The 14,505-nt window shown below is 42.6% G+C and overlaps 2 protein-coding genes across 2 annotated transcripts in view; one reads left to right on the plus strand and one right to left on the minus strand.

Moving 5' to 3' along the window:
* Window positions 1–4,135, minus strand: part of LRRTM3 (leucine rich repeat transmembrane neuronal 3) — a 104,173-nt gene extending 100,038 nt beyond the window's left edge. Inside the window, 2 exon segments of the mRNA XM_063306586.1 lie at window positions 494–2,105; window positions 4,017–4,135. Of these exon segments, the coding sequence (XP_063162656.1) occupies window positions 494–2,105; window positions 4,017–4,135 (1,731 nt within the window).
* The window catches only part of CTNNA3 (catenin alpha 3), a 781,530-nt gene that overhangs the window by 322,797 nt on the left and 444,228 nt on the right, over window positions 1–14,505 (plus strand). The window lies entirely within an intron of this gene.

Genomic DNA, 14,505 nt, shown 5'->3' on the forward strand with positions numbered 1-14,505 from the left:
TGTGCCTGCACCATCCTAAGCCCAAGCGAGTCCTGGAGTGTATATGAAGCCACAGCACACCTGGCATTACAGATTGCCCTTGCAGCATGTTGTTAATTTCAGCCTGCTGCTGATTGTGTGCACCATTCTTCCCCATCATTATCACTGCATATGAACAGATCGCTCAGGGAGGGGCCTCTTCCATGTTTCAATGGGAAAGACAGAGCACTGCAGCTATACTGGGTGTGCAAAAAAAGTTTTCCCTGGGTGGGTAAAACACGCAAAGGGATGAAGTGAGTAAAGAGGCTATACCAGAGAGGCAGGGTAAAACCTGAGCCCAGGCTTCACGGGGTCCATTTTAGGGTTGCGGGATGTACGGAGGCAAGCTTTTTGAAAAAGAATAAGGGAAAGCTAACATATGCCAAGTGGATATGAAAGGTTTGCACTGAAAAGTGAAAAAATACAGCAGAGTTCTGCCCACAGAGCGTTTAAACATGCGGAGAGTGGTTCTTACCTCGCATTCCCTGGAGCCTGCCTTGCTATACGTACAAGGTCCCGTTCCATTCAGCAGCATCTCACTGGTCTCGCTGTTGGTGGGCTTATAGTCCACGTAAAATTCCTGGGTGGTTGGGGTCATCTGTTTCAGTGACTGTCGTTTCTTTTTCCGGTGCCGTCGCATTAGAGAGCGTTGTTGCAACTGCTTCATGCTGGCAGGGTAGCGCTTCCATGACACGTAGATGACCAGCAGAATCACAAGCACCGACAAGAACAGGGCCACGCTCCCAGCGATGATTTTATGGAAGGAGATCCGTTCAGTGCTGTGCTCAGGCACTGAGCTGGCCTCTGGGGCCCCCGTGGTCGGGGGCAGAGGGGGCTTGCTGTCATGCTTAGGCCGGGTGACCTTTGGTTTAAAGGTTGGCTTTGGGAGCGCCTGTGGCACTTCAAACCTCTCCGTGGTACTTTTGCCACAGATGCTGTAATTTTTCACTGCATCAATAACATTCACCCCTTGCAGCTCTTTGGGGCTGGCACAGATAATTGCATTTTCCCTCAGCCCTTTGAAACTTTTAAGCCAGTTTACCAGGGAACAAATATTTCTGCTGCATTCCCATATATTCCCAGCAAGGCTGATGTCATTCAGAGATATCCAGGAATCCAGAATCTCTTGGCCAATAAATGTGAGCTTGTTGGAATCCAGGTTGAGGCGCTGTAAATTGGGCACACACTGGAAAACGCTTGGTCCACTGAAAGCTTCTATTTCATTTCCCGATAAATCAAGTCTTTGTAATGAGCTCCAGGTCCAAGACATGGTTTGTCCTATAACACTAATTTTATTCCACTGTAAATAAAGGTTCTGTAGGCTGACCAGCCTTGGAAAAAGTGCCAAGTTAAGCTTAGAAAATTGATTGTGCTCCAGGTGAAGCTCTTTCAGCCTGATCATGCCAGCAAAGACATTCCTTGCTAAGCTTCGGATCCTGTTGTAACCCAGGTCTAAGAGTTCCAGGTTCCTGCAGTCCTGGAAAATCCGGACTGGGATTGTTCTTAGGGAATTGGACCTCAGGTGCAAACTCAGCAGCTTCCTTAAGCCTCTGAATTGTTCTGCTCCCAGGGAATGCAGCTGATTATAGGAGAGATCCAAATTTCGGAGGTTTGTTACCGGTCTGAAGGTATTATTAAGAAAAAAGGCAATTCTGTTGGAACTCAGAATTAACTCTTTAAGCCTGCGTATTCCATTGAAAGCGTTTTCATCAATATTGCCGATATGGTTGTGGTCTAAGTAGAGCCAGGTAAGTTGATTAAGACCTTTAAATTGGTTGTATTTTAGTTTTTGAAGGCTGTTATATCGCAAGGACAAACCTAAACAACCAGCTGATATGCTTGAGGGTATCTCTTGTAATTTCTGGGACTCACAATATACCATTTTGCCTTCACACCTACAGCCCTTAGGGCATCCTCGCTCAGCAGACGAAAGCATTGTCAGTAACACAGTAGGAGCTATTACCAGGGCTACTGCTGATCCGCTCAGTAGCCTAAATACATTGAAACCTGGAAATAGAAATAACTTAGAAAAGTTATCCCCCCCACAAAACAGTCCAGATATTTTTCAGTCATGCTCAGAAATGCTACTTCAATATAGAGGAAACCCCCAGCAGAATAAGTACTTTGCAAGCAGTACTTTATTTTACTCCCCCCCACCATGGCCCCCCTCATATTTTAGGTGACAAATCTAATAAAGAAAAAGAAAGAACGCATGGAAGCCGGACCGAGTCAGACTGAATCACGCTGAAATGCACCTCCAGTCGTAGCTTGCACAGAGGCCAATCTACAGAGTGACTAATACAGAAGCATTGCAGGGACTGCTGTAGGCTTACGAGAAAGGAATAAAATGGAAACATACCCATCCTTTGTGTTTTCAAAGGTCGTCCTTAGGTCTTTTGCTTTCGCCTAGGGGCCACAAACATGACAGCCTCTGTCAGCTGCTCTTTGGTGAGTCAGGGCTTGCTGACACCCAGGAAGAAAAATTGGAACCCCTGGGAAATGGACCAATTTTGGATCATTATCCTTTGCCAGGCATGCAGAACATCCCTGGAATAAATAAATCCCAACCCAGCGTTTGCAGCAGGAAGTCAAGTTCTTCCTAGGTAATAGGGTCTTCATGGATGATTTGGTTTTGCATCTTTACATCGTGGACCCGGCTTCTTTAAGATCTCCCCGTGCAAAGCTTGAGAGATTCCTCCAAGTGACGCTCAGCTGTCTGAATTCACCCATCTGTATTCCACTGGGCAGCAGTTCTCATAGTCAGCACCCTCGATCCAGCTAAGGAAGCTGCGTTGAAGCAGTGGAGCCAGGATGACCCGCTACAATGAACAAGCACTGTTCACTTCTGCATCCTGTCACTCTGAAAGCTTCTCCGACTGTTGCTTTGGTTTCAGTGAATGCAGTCTTATGTAAAGCTGCCCCCAGTGGCGAAGAATATTACGGGCATGTGCAGAAATGTCTCCTTTCTTTTCCTTTTTTCTGCTCTTTTTCAATCTTGCAAATGAATAAGCTCTGTGCTGGGAAATGAGTGATTGTTCTGGGTCACTAAATAGAAGCAGACTGGACAGCCCCACTAGTTCACTAGTGAAACAGTAGTTTTGGCTGCACCCCCTTCCCACTTACCCCCTTTTTTTCTTTTAGGTAATTGAGCAAAGCCTTTTGTGCTCAACACCTGCTGCTGGGACTTTTACTTAGCATGAAGCATAATTGTCACATTTCGTTTAGGCATGAAAGTAGCACACAAGTAACGCATACATATCTTGTGCCTAAACCATGAATGCAGTGGAACACCTCCAATGTTACGTTATGTGAAACACACTGGTCCGTGTTATTACCATCTGCATACAGTTGGTAAGATCTATGAGTAACATGAGAAATTAAGGCTTGATGAGCAGCAAGATAACTTCTGCTTGCTTGTAGACACACCTCGCTGTGCTAAATAATGGACAGCAGTCATTCTGGATGCTTTCCCTACGTATCTGAAAGGTACAGAGCCCCCATATGAATCTGCCGATATCTGAGGGCTACTTCTAAAGCTTTGCTGCAGACCCCCCTCCACTAGTATCTGAACAGGGCTGGAGGGCATGAACCAAAGCTAAACCTGTAGCTGTTCATTTTCTGGTCAGGCTGTGACTTTGGCACCACTTTTAAGATAACTTTATTACTGCAGTTTGGAATCTGTAAACTTTAGTTTTGTAATGCCAGATATGCAGCTTCATGCCATTTTTACTAACTTGAGTATATTTATAGGATGATAAAATGGATGTTATTGTGGTATACAAAATCAGTGTTGGAATGCAGTGCAGCTTCCCTGCCCTTCTTGTGGCTAGACCTCCCAAAATGTCCAACTTCAAAAAAATGAAGCATAGATAGTTAGGGGTTTGCAAAAGTAAAGCCCCTGTTTGTTTATCCTGCCCATTAATTTAGATGGGAGCCTCCAGCTTTCCAATATTTATTGGGTGGATTGATTGAGATGGAGGCTAAATCTAGCAGCATACCAGGTCCTTCCAATCTGCAGTTGTGTTGTTTCCTTGTCGGTTGTCTCCCACTGCACATGGAAGATATATGGAAAGGTGGAAAGGGTCACATTCAGCTCTCTTGATCTGTTCTTGTGCATGACGACTGGAGTGTGCAGAGATGAACTCCCCCTTTTGTGGATGCAGATGTCTTTCAGTATTTCCCAGGGACTTCGCAACAGTATAGGGTGGAAGGGATAGGACATAAATTGGTGAGCTCCTATATCAGCCTGTTTGCACATGTGTGCACATAATTTGATGACTCACACCCAAATATGTGAGTTGAAGCCACTGAAAAATATTGTGTTAGAACAACAGCAGGCAACTATTCATATCCAGGACTTGCATTATTTTTCAGTTTGGCCTTTTAGAAATGCATGCGATATGGCACTAATGCAGTGACATCACTGGAGGCCCTCTTTAAGTTAAAATGGATAGTACAGTAGGCCAAACAGTTAAATCACCCAATTTGCTTCTTATTTCTATCCATGACCCTCTCTCCCAAAGAAATTATGCTGCCCAGTGCCAGAATTTTGCCACTGAATAGGGGTGAGGAAGAGGGTACATGGAATGCAGAAAGGGGGCCAGATGCTACAGGCAATCCATGAGTTGCCCATCTTATACCTGAGGAAGTGTGTAAGATGTACCCACAGGTACCCTGTTTCCATGAGGACAGTGCTAGTCTTCTTCTGCTTGAGCTGAATTACATGTGCCTACAGCTCCCTGCCTTCTCTTGCACAGCACCTAAAATTGTATTCTGGGATATCCTCACTAAACCATGCTTTAAAAATGTGAAAGCTCAAAGTTTCTAGTGAACTCCTCCCTCTCCCAGATGAATTTTTCAATTTTTCAAGTGAAATGAGGCCCTCTATCTGGTAGTTAACACAGAACATGTCGCTGTGGAAGCTTGTGGCTATAATGTTTGATGAGAGTGAGCGTGAGGAAACTTTCAAGAGGGAAGTGGCTGAGTAGGAATCAGGGGCATTGCTTTGAATGGCAGTCTGTGCTCTCCTGCCCAGCCTTCCAGTTATTATCCTGCCGTGTATGCTGATGTGGAAAGAAACGCATATGCCCGAATCCTGATCTGTCAGTTTTAAAGTAAGAAATTTGCCACCACGTGGCATAGAAATTTCATGTTATTTCCTTTTCATTTTTTTACTTAAGGGAAATGGTCCATGTTTAGGTCAAGCCTGAGTGAATAGCTCAGTGCAGTAAGTTACTGACCAGCAACTGAGTGCTGGTTGTCTGACTGTCCTCTGTGCTTAGGTATTAGCTGCAAAACGCCAATTGTTTTGCAGTGATTGGCCAGTGTCTACAGATGCATAAACATGTAAATTCAGTCGCTTCCAACTCTTCGTGACTTCATGGACCAGCCCAGGCCAGAGCTTCCCGTCGGTCGTCAACACCCCCAGCTCCCCCAGGGACGAGTCCGTCACCTCTAGAATATCATCCATCCACCTTGCCCTTGGTCGGCCCCTCTTCCTTTTGCCTTCCACTCTCCCTAGCATCAGCATCTTCTCCAGGGTGTCCTGTCTTCTCATTATGTGGCCAAAGTATTTCAGTTTTGCCTTTAATATCATTCCCTCAAGTGAGCAGTCTGGCTTTATTTCCTGGAGGATGGACTGGTTTGATCTTCTTGCAGTCCAAGGCACTCTCAGAATTTTCCTCCAACACCACAGTTCAAAAGCACCTATCTTCCTTCTCTCAGCCTTCCTTATGGTCCAGCTCTCACAGCCATATGTTATTACTGGGAATACCATTGCTTTAACTATGTGGACCTTTGATGTCAGTGTGATGTCTCTGCTCTTAACTATTTTATTGAGATTTGTCATTGCTCTTCTCCCAAGGATTAAGCGTCTTCTGATTTCCTGACTGCAGTCAGCATCTGCAGTAATCTTTGCACCTAGAAATACAAAGTCTTTCACCGCCTCTATGTTTTCTCCCTCTATTTGCCAGTTATCAATCAAGCTGGTTGCCATAATCTTGGTTTTTTTGAGGTTTAGCTGCAAGCCAGCTTTTGCACTTTCCTCTTTCACCTCAGGCTCCTCTTCGCTTTGAGCCATCAAAGTGGTATCATCTGCATATCTGAGATTGTTAATGTTTCTTCCAGCAATTTTAACTCCAGCCTTGGATTCCTCAAGCCCAGCACGTCGCATGATGTGTTCTGCGTACAAGTTGAATAGGTAGGGTGAGAGTATGCAACCCTGCCGTACTCCTTTCCCAATCTTAAACCAGTCCGTTGTTCTGTGGTCTGTTCTTACCGTTGCTACTTGGTCGTTATACAGATTCTTCAGGAGGCAGACAAGATGACTTGGTATCCCCATAACGCTAAGAACTTGCCACAATTTGTTATGGTCCACACAATCAAAGGCTTTAGAATAGTCAATAAAACAGAAATAGATGTTTTTCTGAAACTCCCTGGCTTTTTCCATGATCCAGCGCATATTGGCAATTTGGTCCCTAGTTCCTCTGCCTTTTCTAAACCCAGCTTGTACATCTGCCAATTCTCTCTCCATGAATTGCTGAAGTCTACCTTGCAGGATCTTGAGCATTACCTTACTGGCATGTGAAATGAGTGCCACTGTTCGATAGTTTGAACATTCTTTAGTGTTTCCCTTTTTTGGTATGGGGATATAAGTTGATTTTTTCCAATCTGATGGCCATTCTTGTGTTTTCCAAATTTGCTGGCATATAGTATGCATTACCTTGACAGCATCATCTCGCAAGATTTTGAACAGTTCAGCTGGGATGCCATCGTCTCCTGCTGCCTTGTTATTAGTGATGCTTCTTAAGGCCCACTCAACCTCACTCTTCAGGATGTCTGGCTCTACCTCACTGACCACACCGTCAAAGCTATCCCCGATATTGTTATCCTTCCTATACAGGTCTTCTGTATATTCTTGCCACCTTTTCTTGATCTCTTCTTCTTCTGTTAGGTCCTTGCCATCTTTGTTTTTGATCATACCCATTTTGGCCTGGAATTTACCTCCAATGTTTCTAATTTTCTGGAAGAGGTCTCTTGTCCTTCCTATTCTATTGTCTTCTTCCACTTCCGTGCATTGCTTGTTTAAAAATAATTCCTTATCTCTTCTGGCTAACCTCTGGAATTTTGCATTTAATTGGGCATATCTCCCCCTATCACTGTTGCCTTTTGCTTTCCTTCTTTCTTGGGCTACTTCTAGTGTCTCAGCAGACAGCCACTTTGCCTTCTTGGTTTTCTCTTTCTTTGGGATGTATTTTGTTGCCGCCTCCTGAACAATGCTGCAAACTTCTGTCCATAGTTCTTCCGGGACCCTATCTACTAAGTCCAGTCCCTTAAATCTATTCCACCTCCACTGCATATTCCGTAGGAATATTAGTGAACTCATATCTAGCTGATCTGTGGGTCTTCCCTAATCTCTTTAGTCGTATCCTAAATTGTGCAAGAAGAAGTTCGTGATCTGAACTACAGTCAGCTCCAGGTCTTGTTTTTACCGACTGTATAGATGTCCGCCACCTTTGGCTGCAAAGGATGTAGTCAATCTGATTTCAGTGTTGTCCATCTGGTGAAGTCCATGTATAAAGCCGTCACTTAGGTTGTTGGAAGAGAGTGTTTGTTATGCAGAGGGAGTTGTCTTGGCAAAATTCTATCAGCCTATGTCCTGCTTCGTTTTGTTCTCCCAGGCCATACTTACCTGTAATTCCAGGTGTCATTTGACTGCCCACCTTAGCATTCCAGTCTCCTGTGATGAAAATAACATCTCTTTTAGGCATGTTGTCCAGTAGGTGCTGCAGATCCTCATAGAACTGATCTACTTTAGCTTCTTCAGCATCTGTGGTTGGGGCGTATATTTGGATCACTGTGATGTTAGATGGCTTGCCCTGAATTCAAATTGAGATCATTCTGTCGTTTTTTGGATTGTATCCAAGCACTGCTTTAGCCACTTTACTATTAATTATGAAGGCTACTCCATTTCTTCTGTGGTCCTCTTGTCCACAGTAGTAGATCTGGTGGTCATTTGATGTGAAGTGGCCCATTCCAGTCCATTTCAGTTCACTGATGCCCAAAATGTCTATCTTTAATCTTGACATCTCACCAATAACCACATCCAATTTGCCCTGGCTCATAGATCTTACATTCCAGGTTCCAATGGTGTGTTGATCCTTAGAACATCGGATTCGCCGTTCACCACCAGCACCGTCGGCTGCTAGCCGTCCTTTCGGCTTTGAGCTAGCTGCGTCATCACGTCTGGGGCTAGTTGAACTCATCCTCTGTTCCTCCCCAGTAGCATTTTGACCACCTTCCGACCTGGGGGTCTCATCTTCCGATGGTATACCGACATATCTCTGGTTGTACTGATCCATTTAGTTTTCATGGCAAGAATACTGGGGTGGGTTGCCATTACCTTCCCCAGGGATTGCATTTAGTCTGACCTCTCTGTCATGACCTTCCCATCTTGGGTGGCCCTTCACGGTTTAGCTCATGGCATCATTGAGGTGCTCAAGCTCCAGCACCACAACAAGGTAATGTACCTTTGCTGAAGAAACATGTAAATATGTCACTGTAAATATTTCACAAGATAACCTAATAGTCTGAACATCTCAATTCAATTGTGGAAGAGTGGCTTCAAACGCTTAGGAAGATGGAAAAGCTGCTCATCTTGAAGATTTCTTAGTCACATATTCAGACATGGCATTTGATGTACATATGTATGAATTTAGAATAAAAATAACTTTAACCGAAGCAAATACATTTTGTTCATTGGGAATGGACAGAGATGCACAGCTATCATGCTACTTTCTGTGGTATCACCACTGCTTCAGAAAACTATGCACCTATCAGACATGGTGCTAAAGATGTCATTTGCAATGTCATTTGTTTATTCTTAAAAAATATTGATAGAGGTTATTACTTTGTGTATGTAATATCACATAGTGGGGTGGCAGAGTTTCCTTCCATTCAAAATTCTTCAGTGAAAATGTCATGAGTCCCAGAAGGGAGAGTTCCACTGGCATTTGAGCAGTCTGCCCATTGAGGAAAAACATTCAGTCAATGGAAATACATGCCTATTTCTATCTTCAAAATTAAGGGAAGTATTTCTGCTAAGTTTTATGAATTCAATATTTAGAGTTCAGTTCAAAGAGAACTGTACTGACAATTTAAAAATAGCATTCCCTTTATATGAAGTTTTATAGATTGGAAAAGTGGATTTTGTCTATGCTTTGCAATAACAGGCTCTCCTGATGTCATCTGCTTCAATGTTTTGCCTAAAGCATATTTGAGGTTCCTGCTTGGTGGAACATTTGAGGATTTTTTCAGGAAATAATAATAAAAAAATAATAAGATAAATGAAATTGCCCCCCCCCCCAGTTGCAGCCCTGTGGGTGCCCACAGTACTTTGTTTTCAAAGTACTTACATATCAATCTCTTTATGACACTAGAGAATCTTCACAGATATTAATTTCAGATAGACAGGTCAGCAGTTTCCTGGATCTTCCTTTCATTCCTCATTGAAGATAGGGGCAACATTTCCTCTCCTCCCATCATTTATCAAAGATTATGCACAAAGGATTGTTTCAGACCATCAGCTATTTCCCAGGGTGGCCCTGGAGATGTACACACATTCAAAGGAAAGAGATATTCTCTGACTATGTCTCTATCACTATCAGGATTTAATCCAGTCTTGGAGTAGACTGCACTGAAATAGGAGGTGAGTAGTTCTGCCTTTTCTTTGTTACTTGTTAATGCTTTTACATCTTCAGTGAGTCTCTGATTTACTGATTCTTTTGCCTTTATTTTGACTATAACTGAATAAATCCTTTTTTTTTTAAAGTTCTTAAAACTTTAAACATCCTTTGCCAACTTCAGCTCATTTAGAGCTTTGGCTTTTCTGATACCATGTCTACAGTTCCAGGCTACCTATTTGTACTGGTCCTAACTGACCAAATAGATTGTTTTCCCCTGGGTTCATACTGCAGCTGTGGAGGGCCGCATGAATTCTGGAAAAAAGCACAGATAGTTTTAAAGTATTGCCAACAAGTGCTTCATGGGTGCTTCTGCACATTTCAAAATACATTTTCCCCCTCAAAACTGAAGCACTGGACAGCCCTAATATTTATGTGGAAGAACATGAAGGCAAGATAGACCCCAGGGGACACCACAGGCATTGTTTATGGCAATAAGAAACCTTCAGCATCACTTTCTGATCTCATCTCTAAGAAAGAATAGGTCTCCAAGTCACACTCCAGCCAGGTGACCTAGAATATTACCATGTTGAATGGTGTCAGAGGCTGAAGATACCTGCAAAGGGGAGGAAGGGACAAATGTGTGTTGCAACATCAAAGTGCAAGCCCCACACATTATAAACTTGTAGGAGATATTGTGTCACTAGGAATTAGTAAGACATCTTGCATTATGATGTCATGATGTACATTTCACCATTTTGGCATCATTGTGGTTAGGAACTGATGCCTGTGTTAAAGGCCACTGAGAGGTTCAGCCAAATCTATGGAGATGCATTTTCCTTTTCTAGTACTCAGTCTATATTATCCACCAAAATGACATCTATCCAGCCTGGAACTGATCTAGCTAATCTAAATTATTTTGAAATTTCTGAAACTATGATGTTACCACACATTCCAGCACTTGGCCAAGTATGGACTATTGAAAATTGGTGAAGAAATAATTCAACATGGTGCAGTTCAGGGCATGGGTGTCTGCAGGAAGCCATGATTTCATGCATTTGATATTGTGATGGAAGATCCAGTCCTTGCATACCACAGGTGATATCTAATGTAAGTAACAAGTGGTTGGAATTAGTATCATAAAGTTATGACACAAATTTTTGCCATTCCCCCCCTCCACCCTAGATGTCCATGGTTGTCCTACTTCAGGTTTCAGCCTCACACATATACATGGTTTCTTGGAAGATTATCAGTTTTATTTTCAGGTAACAGAGTTAACAATATATTCAGGAATGTCAACAAAGCAAAGGCTTGCCTACAAACTCTAAAGTTGGTCCAAGGTTCAAGAGCCAGGTCAAGGTTGGTAGCCGGTCCAAGGGTCTACGGTTCAAGAGAGAAATTCCTACACAGGGATTGCACCTGAGCTAGAGGTAGTTTCCAGCAAAGAGAACAAAGGTAGCCTGGCCTCTTCCTATATAGGCTGCAGCCAACTGCCACTCCTCGGAATGTTTACTCCGTTGCTTGGCAATCACCTAACAGAACCTCTGCTCTGCCTTCCTTTCTCCTGGGCCATGACACTGGTTCAGGATGAATTAACTTAAGCAAACATTTCATTACAGCCCTTTTGAGGCTGCTTTTACAAGCTAGGAAAGGCAAAGATCAAGAGCACTTGTGATAGGTTTCACTTCTCCAAGGTTCTCTTTATATCACTCGAAAAGTATACCTTATAACTGAACAAGTAAACTCACAGATATATCCTCTGGATTTACGCCATCTTAGATGCCATAAATGGTTTTATTTGATGGCACATAATCAATCAGTATTGTGCTGTCCATTTATAATGTATGGTTGAATGGACTATATGTTCTTCCCACAGAATTTGGATGCTTTGAGCAAGTTGCTGTTTGGACTGCTCTGTGCACATGCAGAATGATCGAGAAGAACAATTTCCTCACTGCCGCTGTGATATAGGCTAGGAGAATGATAAAAAAAATCAGATAACTTCTTTTGTTGCTCTGCTTAGCATCCTCATAATCTTTAGTAGCTGCTTCTAAGAAGACCCCAATACTAGTTCAGGAGACATTTCTATCTGTAGGGTAATGGAAGTGTTCTGCATCTGAAATGTGTATGAACTGCAGCCTGTGATTAATGAAAAAATGTATAAAATTCATTGTTTGGAAGATTTTTTTTTTTGCCTGTGTGTTCTGGGAAACTGGAATTTGGAGCTAGCATTTTTAGTAGCTTTCCCACTTGTATTCAGCTGTCAACCATCAGATGATTTGTAATTCTGTTGTTTGCATTCTTCCATTTGCATAATAACTGGGATATAGAAATATTTCAGAGCTTTTCTAAAGACTACGTCACTCTACTAGTATAGATTTCTCCACGTATTATGGATTTTTTCTATGGAAGGTGCTACTCTGTAAAAGACTACCCAAATTCTATGTACAGAATATTGTGTCTGATGCACAGACACACAGAGAGAAATGGGCACTCACATTTGTATAAACAGATATGCATAAAATAAGAAAATCTCAGCCAAGGAATAGTATGCATTTATGAATTGAAACATGAGCCTCTGTGATGACCACATATGAATCATCTCATTTTAAAAAAATGAACTTCAGTCAATGAAGTTATGAGGCAAAGTGTCACAATGGAATAAATGCTATTGGCTAGTTAATCTGTCCATCAACTTGGACATCAGCAGTGCAGTCCTATGCATTTGTACCTGCAGGCAAATTGCATGGTACTAAATGGAGTTTATTCTTAGGTCTTTACAATGTGTAACCCTGTAAATAAAAGCTCTGAAATAAATTTCAATAGAATACTTAAGAGCCTTGGGGCAAAATTAAAAGGCTATTACATATTTCACTTACTTTTCCAATCTGTAATAAGTAGCTGTCTGCCCAGCTGAGATGTGTTAAATTGTAGACTTCCTTCTGTATAAAATTTTTTTTCGACTTTCTCAGTGACAAGACTTAGGAGATCTTATCTACAACTTCTTAACTGCATCATTTCTTAAAGCACTGAGGGATGCCATATCACAAATGAGGAGAAATTCAGATTTAAGGTTGGTTCTATATTCACCAGTTGATCTGAGAAAACTGGGAATATATACACAATGGTGAATTTCCATTCCACCTTTCAGATTGTTATTTCTATATTGGTAAACACTGACAACTTCAGGCCAATGATTTTCATTTCTTGGAGCAGAGCATATGTTATATTAAAACCATACCAAACTAACATTTTTTAAAAATAATGTAGAAACTTCCAAGCAGTATTTGATATTTTGTGATTTGGCTAAATAATAGTGCTCCTTTGATAGCTTGAAAGCTCTATATCTGTTAATTTCTTAGAGCTGTCACAAGAACATTAAGGTTAGGGATTTTTTTTTATTAATCCATTGTCATCACTACATTTTTCCCTCTTTTGATAGAACCCTCATCTTATTAGCAGCATTATTTACAGAGTTCACACAAAGATTCATTAGACAGTTATTCATATTTAAATTGATTAGTCTTGATTTAAGTACTGCCTTTTCTACTGCAATGATAAAAAGTTTCAGGAGAAAGATCTATCTCCTCCTGTTAACTGTGATTTCCTTTTGCTGAATTTGCAGCTGACAGCTCATTGACTTTTCTGATTTTCATAAAAAAACAACAACCCTGAATAATGTTTGCTGTCCACAGAAAGTACATGGAAAAACCAGTACCTTTTCTGTTTATAGATCCCACCAATAAGAAAACTGAATGTTCTCTTACTCCAGATAAGACGGCTTTTCTTACTTAGTCCCCTATTCCAACTGGCAGCAGATCTCCAGAATATTGGGTAGTGATTTTTTCCCATCACCTGTTACCTGATCCTTTTAACTAGGAATGCCAAATGCAGAACTTGGTACTTTCAAGCAATGTCTCCCTCATCTGTGATTTTATCCTGGACGAGAGGGCTGACCTGGCATGTATTACCAAGACCTGGCTGGGCCCGGAAGGGGGTGTGGCCCTTTTGGAGATTTGCCCAGCCACTGTGGCACCAGCCGAGAACCCGGGGCAGGAGTGGAAGTGTGGCGACTGTCATCCAGGAATCTCTTACAGCTTTCAGGGGCGCTGTCCCACAGGTCACTGGATGTGAGACCCTGTTTATTAAGTTGGGCTGTAGGGATCAGTTGGGATTGTTGCTGTTGTACCAGCCTCCTTGCTACATAGCAACCTCCCTGCCTGAGCTCCTTAACTCCATTTCTGGGTTGGCAGTGGACATCCCCAGACTTATGGTCCTGGCGGACTTCAATCTGCCTTCCCTAGGAATGGGGTGTGAGGTGGCTCTGGAATTCATGGCCACCATGACAGACGGCCTATCTCAGGTCATCCAGAGAGTGACAGTGGTCACACCTTGGATCGGGTGTTTTTGTCATGGCTATATGATCTGCAATTGGGGTTGCTTTTGGTTTCTCCTTTGTAATGGTCAGATCACGCCCTGATTTACAGGTGATTCTCTAGTGCCACTATCCACTGCAGGGAGGCTGGATCTATTAGAGTGGTCCACCCCCAGTGACTGATGGACCCAGATGGGTTTCAGAGGGAGTTGGGGGTTGTTCCTGCTAGTCTGCTGCATGGTCCATCTGAAGCCTTGGTTGCTGCTTGGGACAAGGGATTGGTGTTCTCTCCTTTCCTATTCAATATCTACATGAGACTGCTGCGTGAGCTCATCTGTCACCATGGAGTGAGGTGTCATCATCATGATATCCAGCTGTATATCTCTGCTCCTGGCGTATTAAGTGATGCTGTGGATGTCTGGAGGCTGTGAG

Source organism: Candoia aspera, chromosome 6, assembly GCF_035149785.1.
Source record: "Candoia aspera isolate rCanAsp1 chromosome 6, rCanAsp1.hap2, whole genome shotgun sequence".
Lineage (NCBI taxonomy): Eukaryota > Metazoa > Chordata > Lepidosauria > Squamata > Boidae > Candoia > Candoia aspera.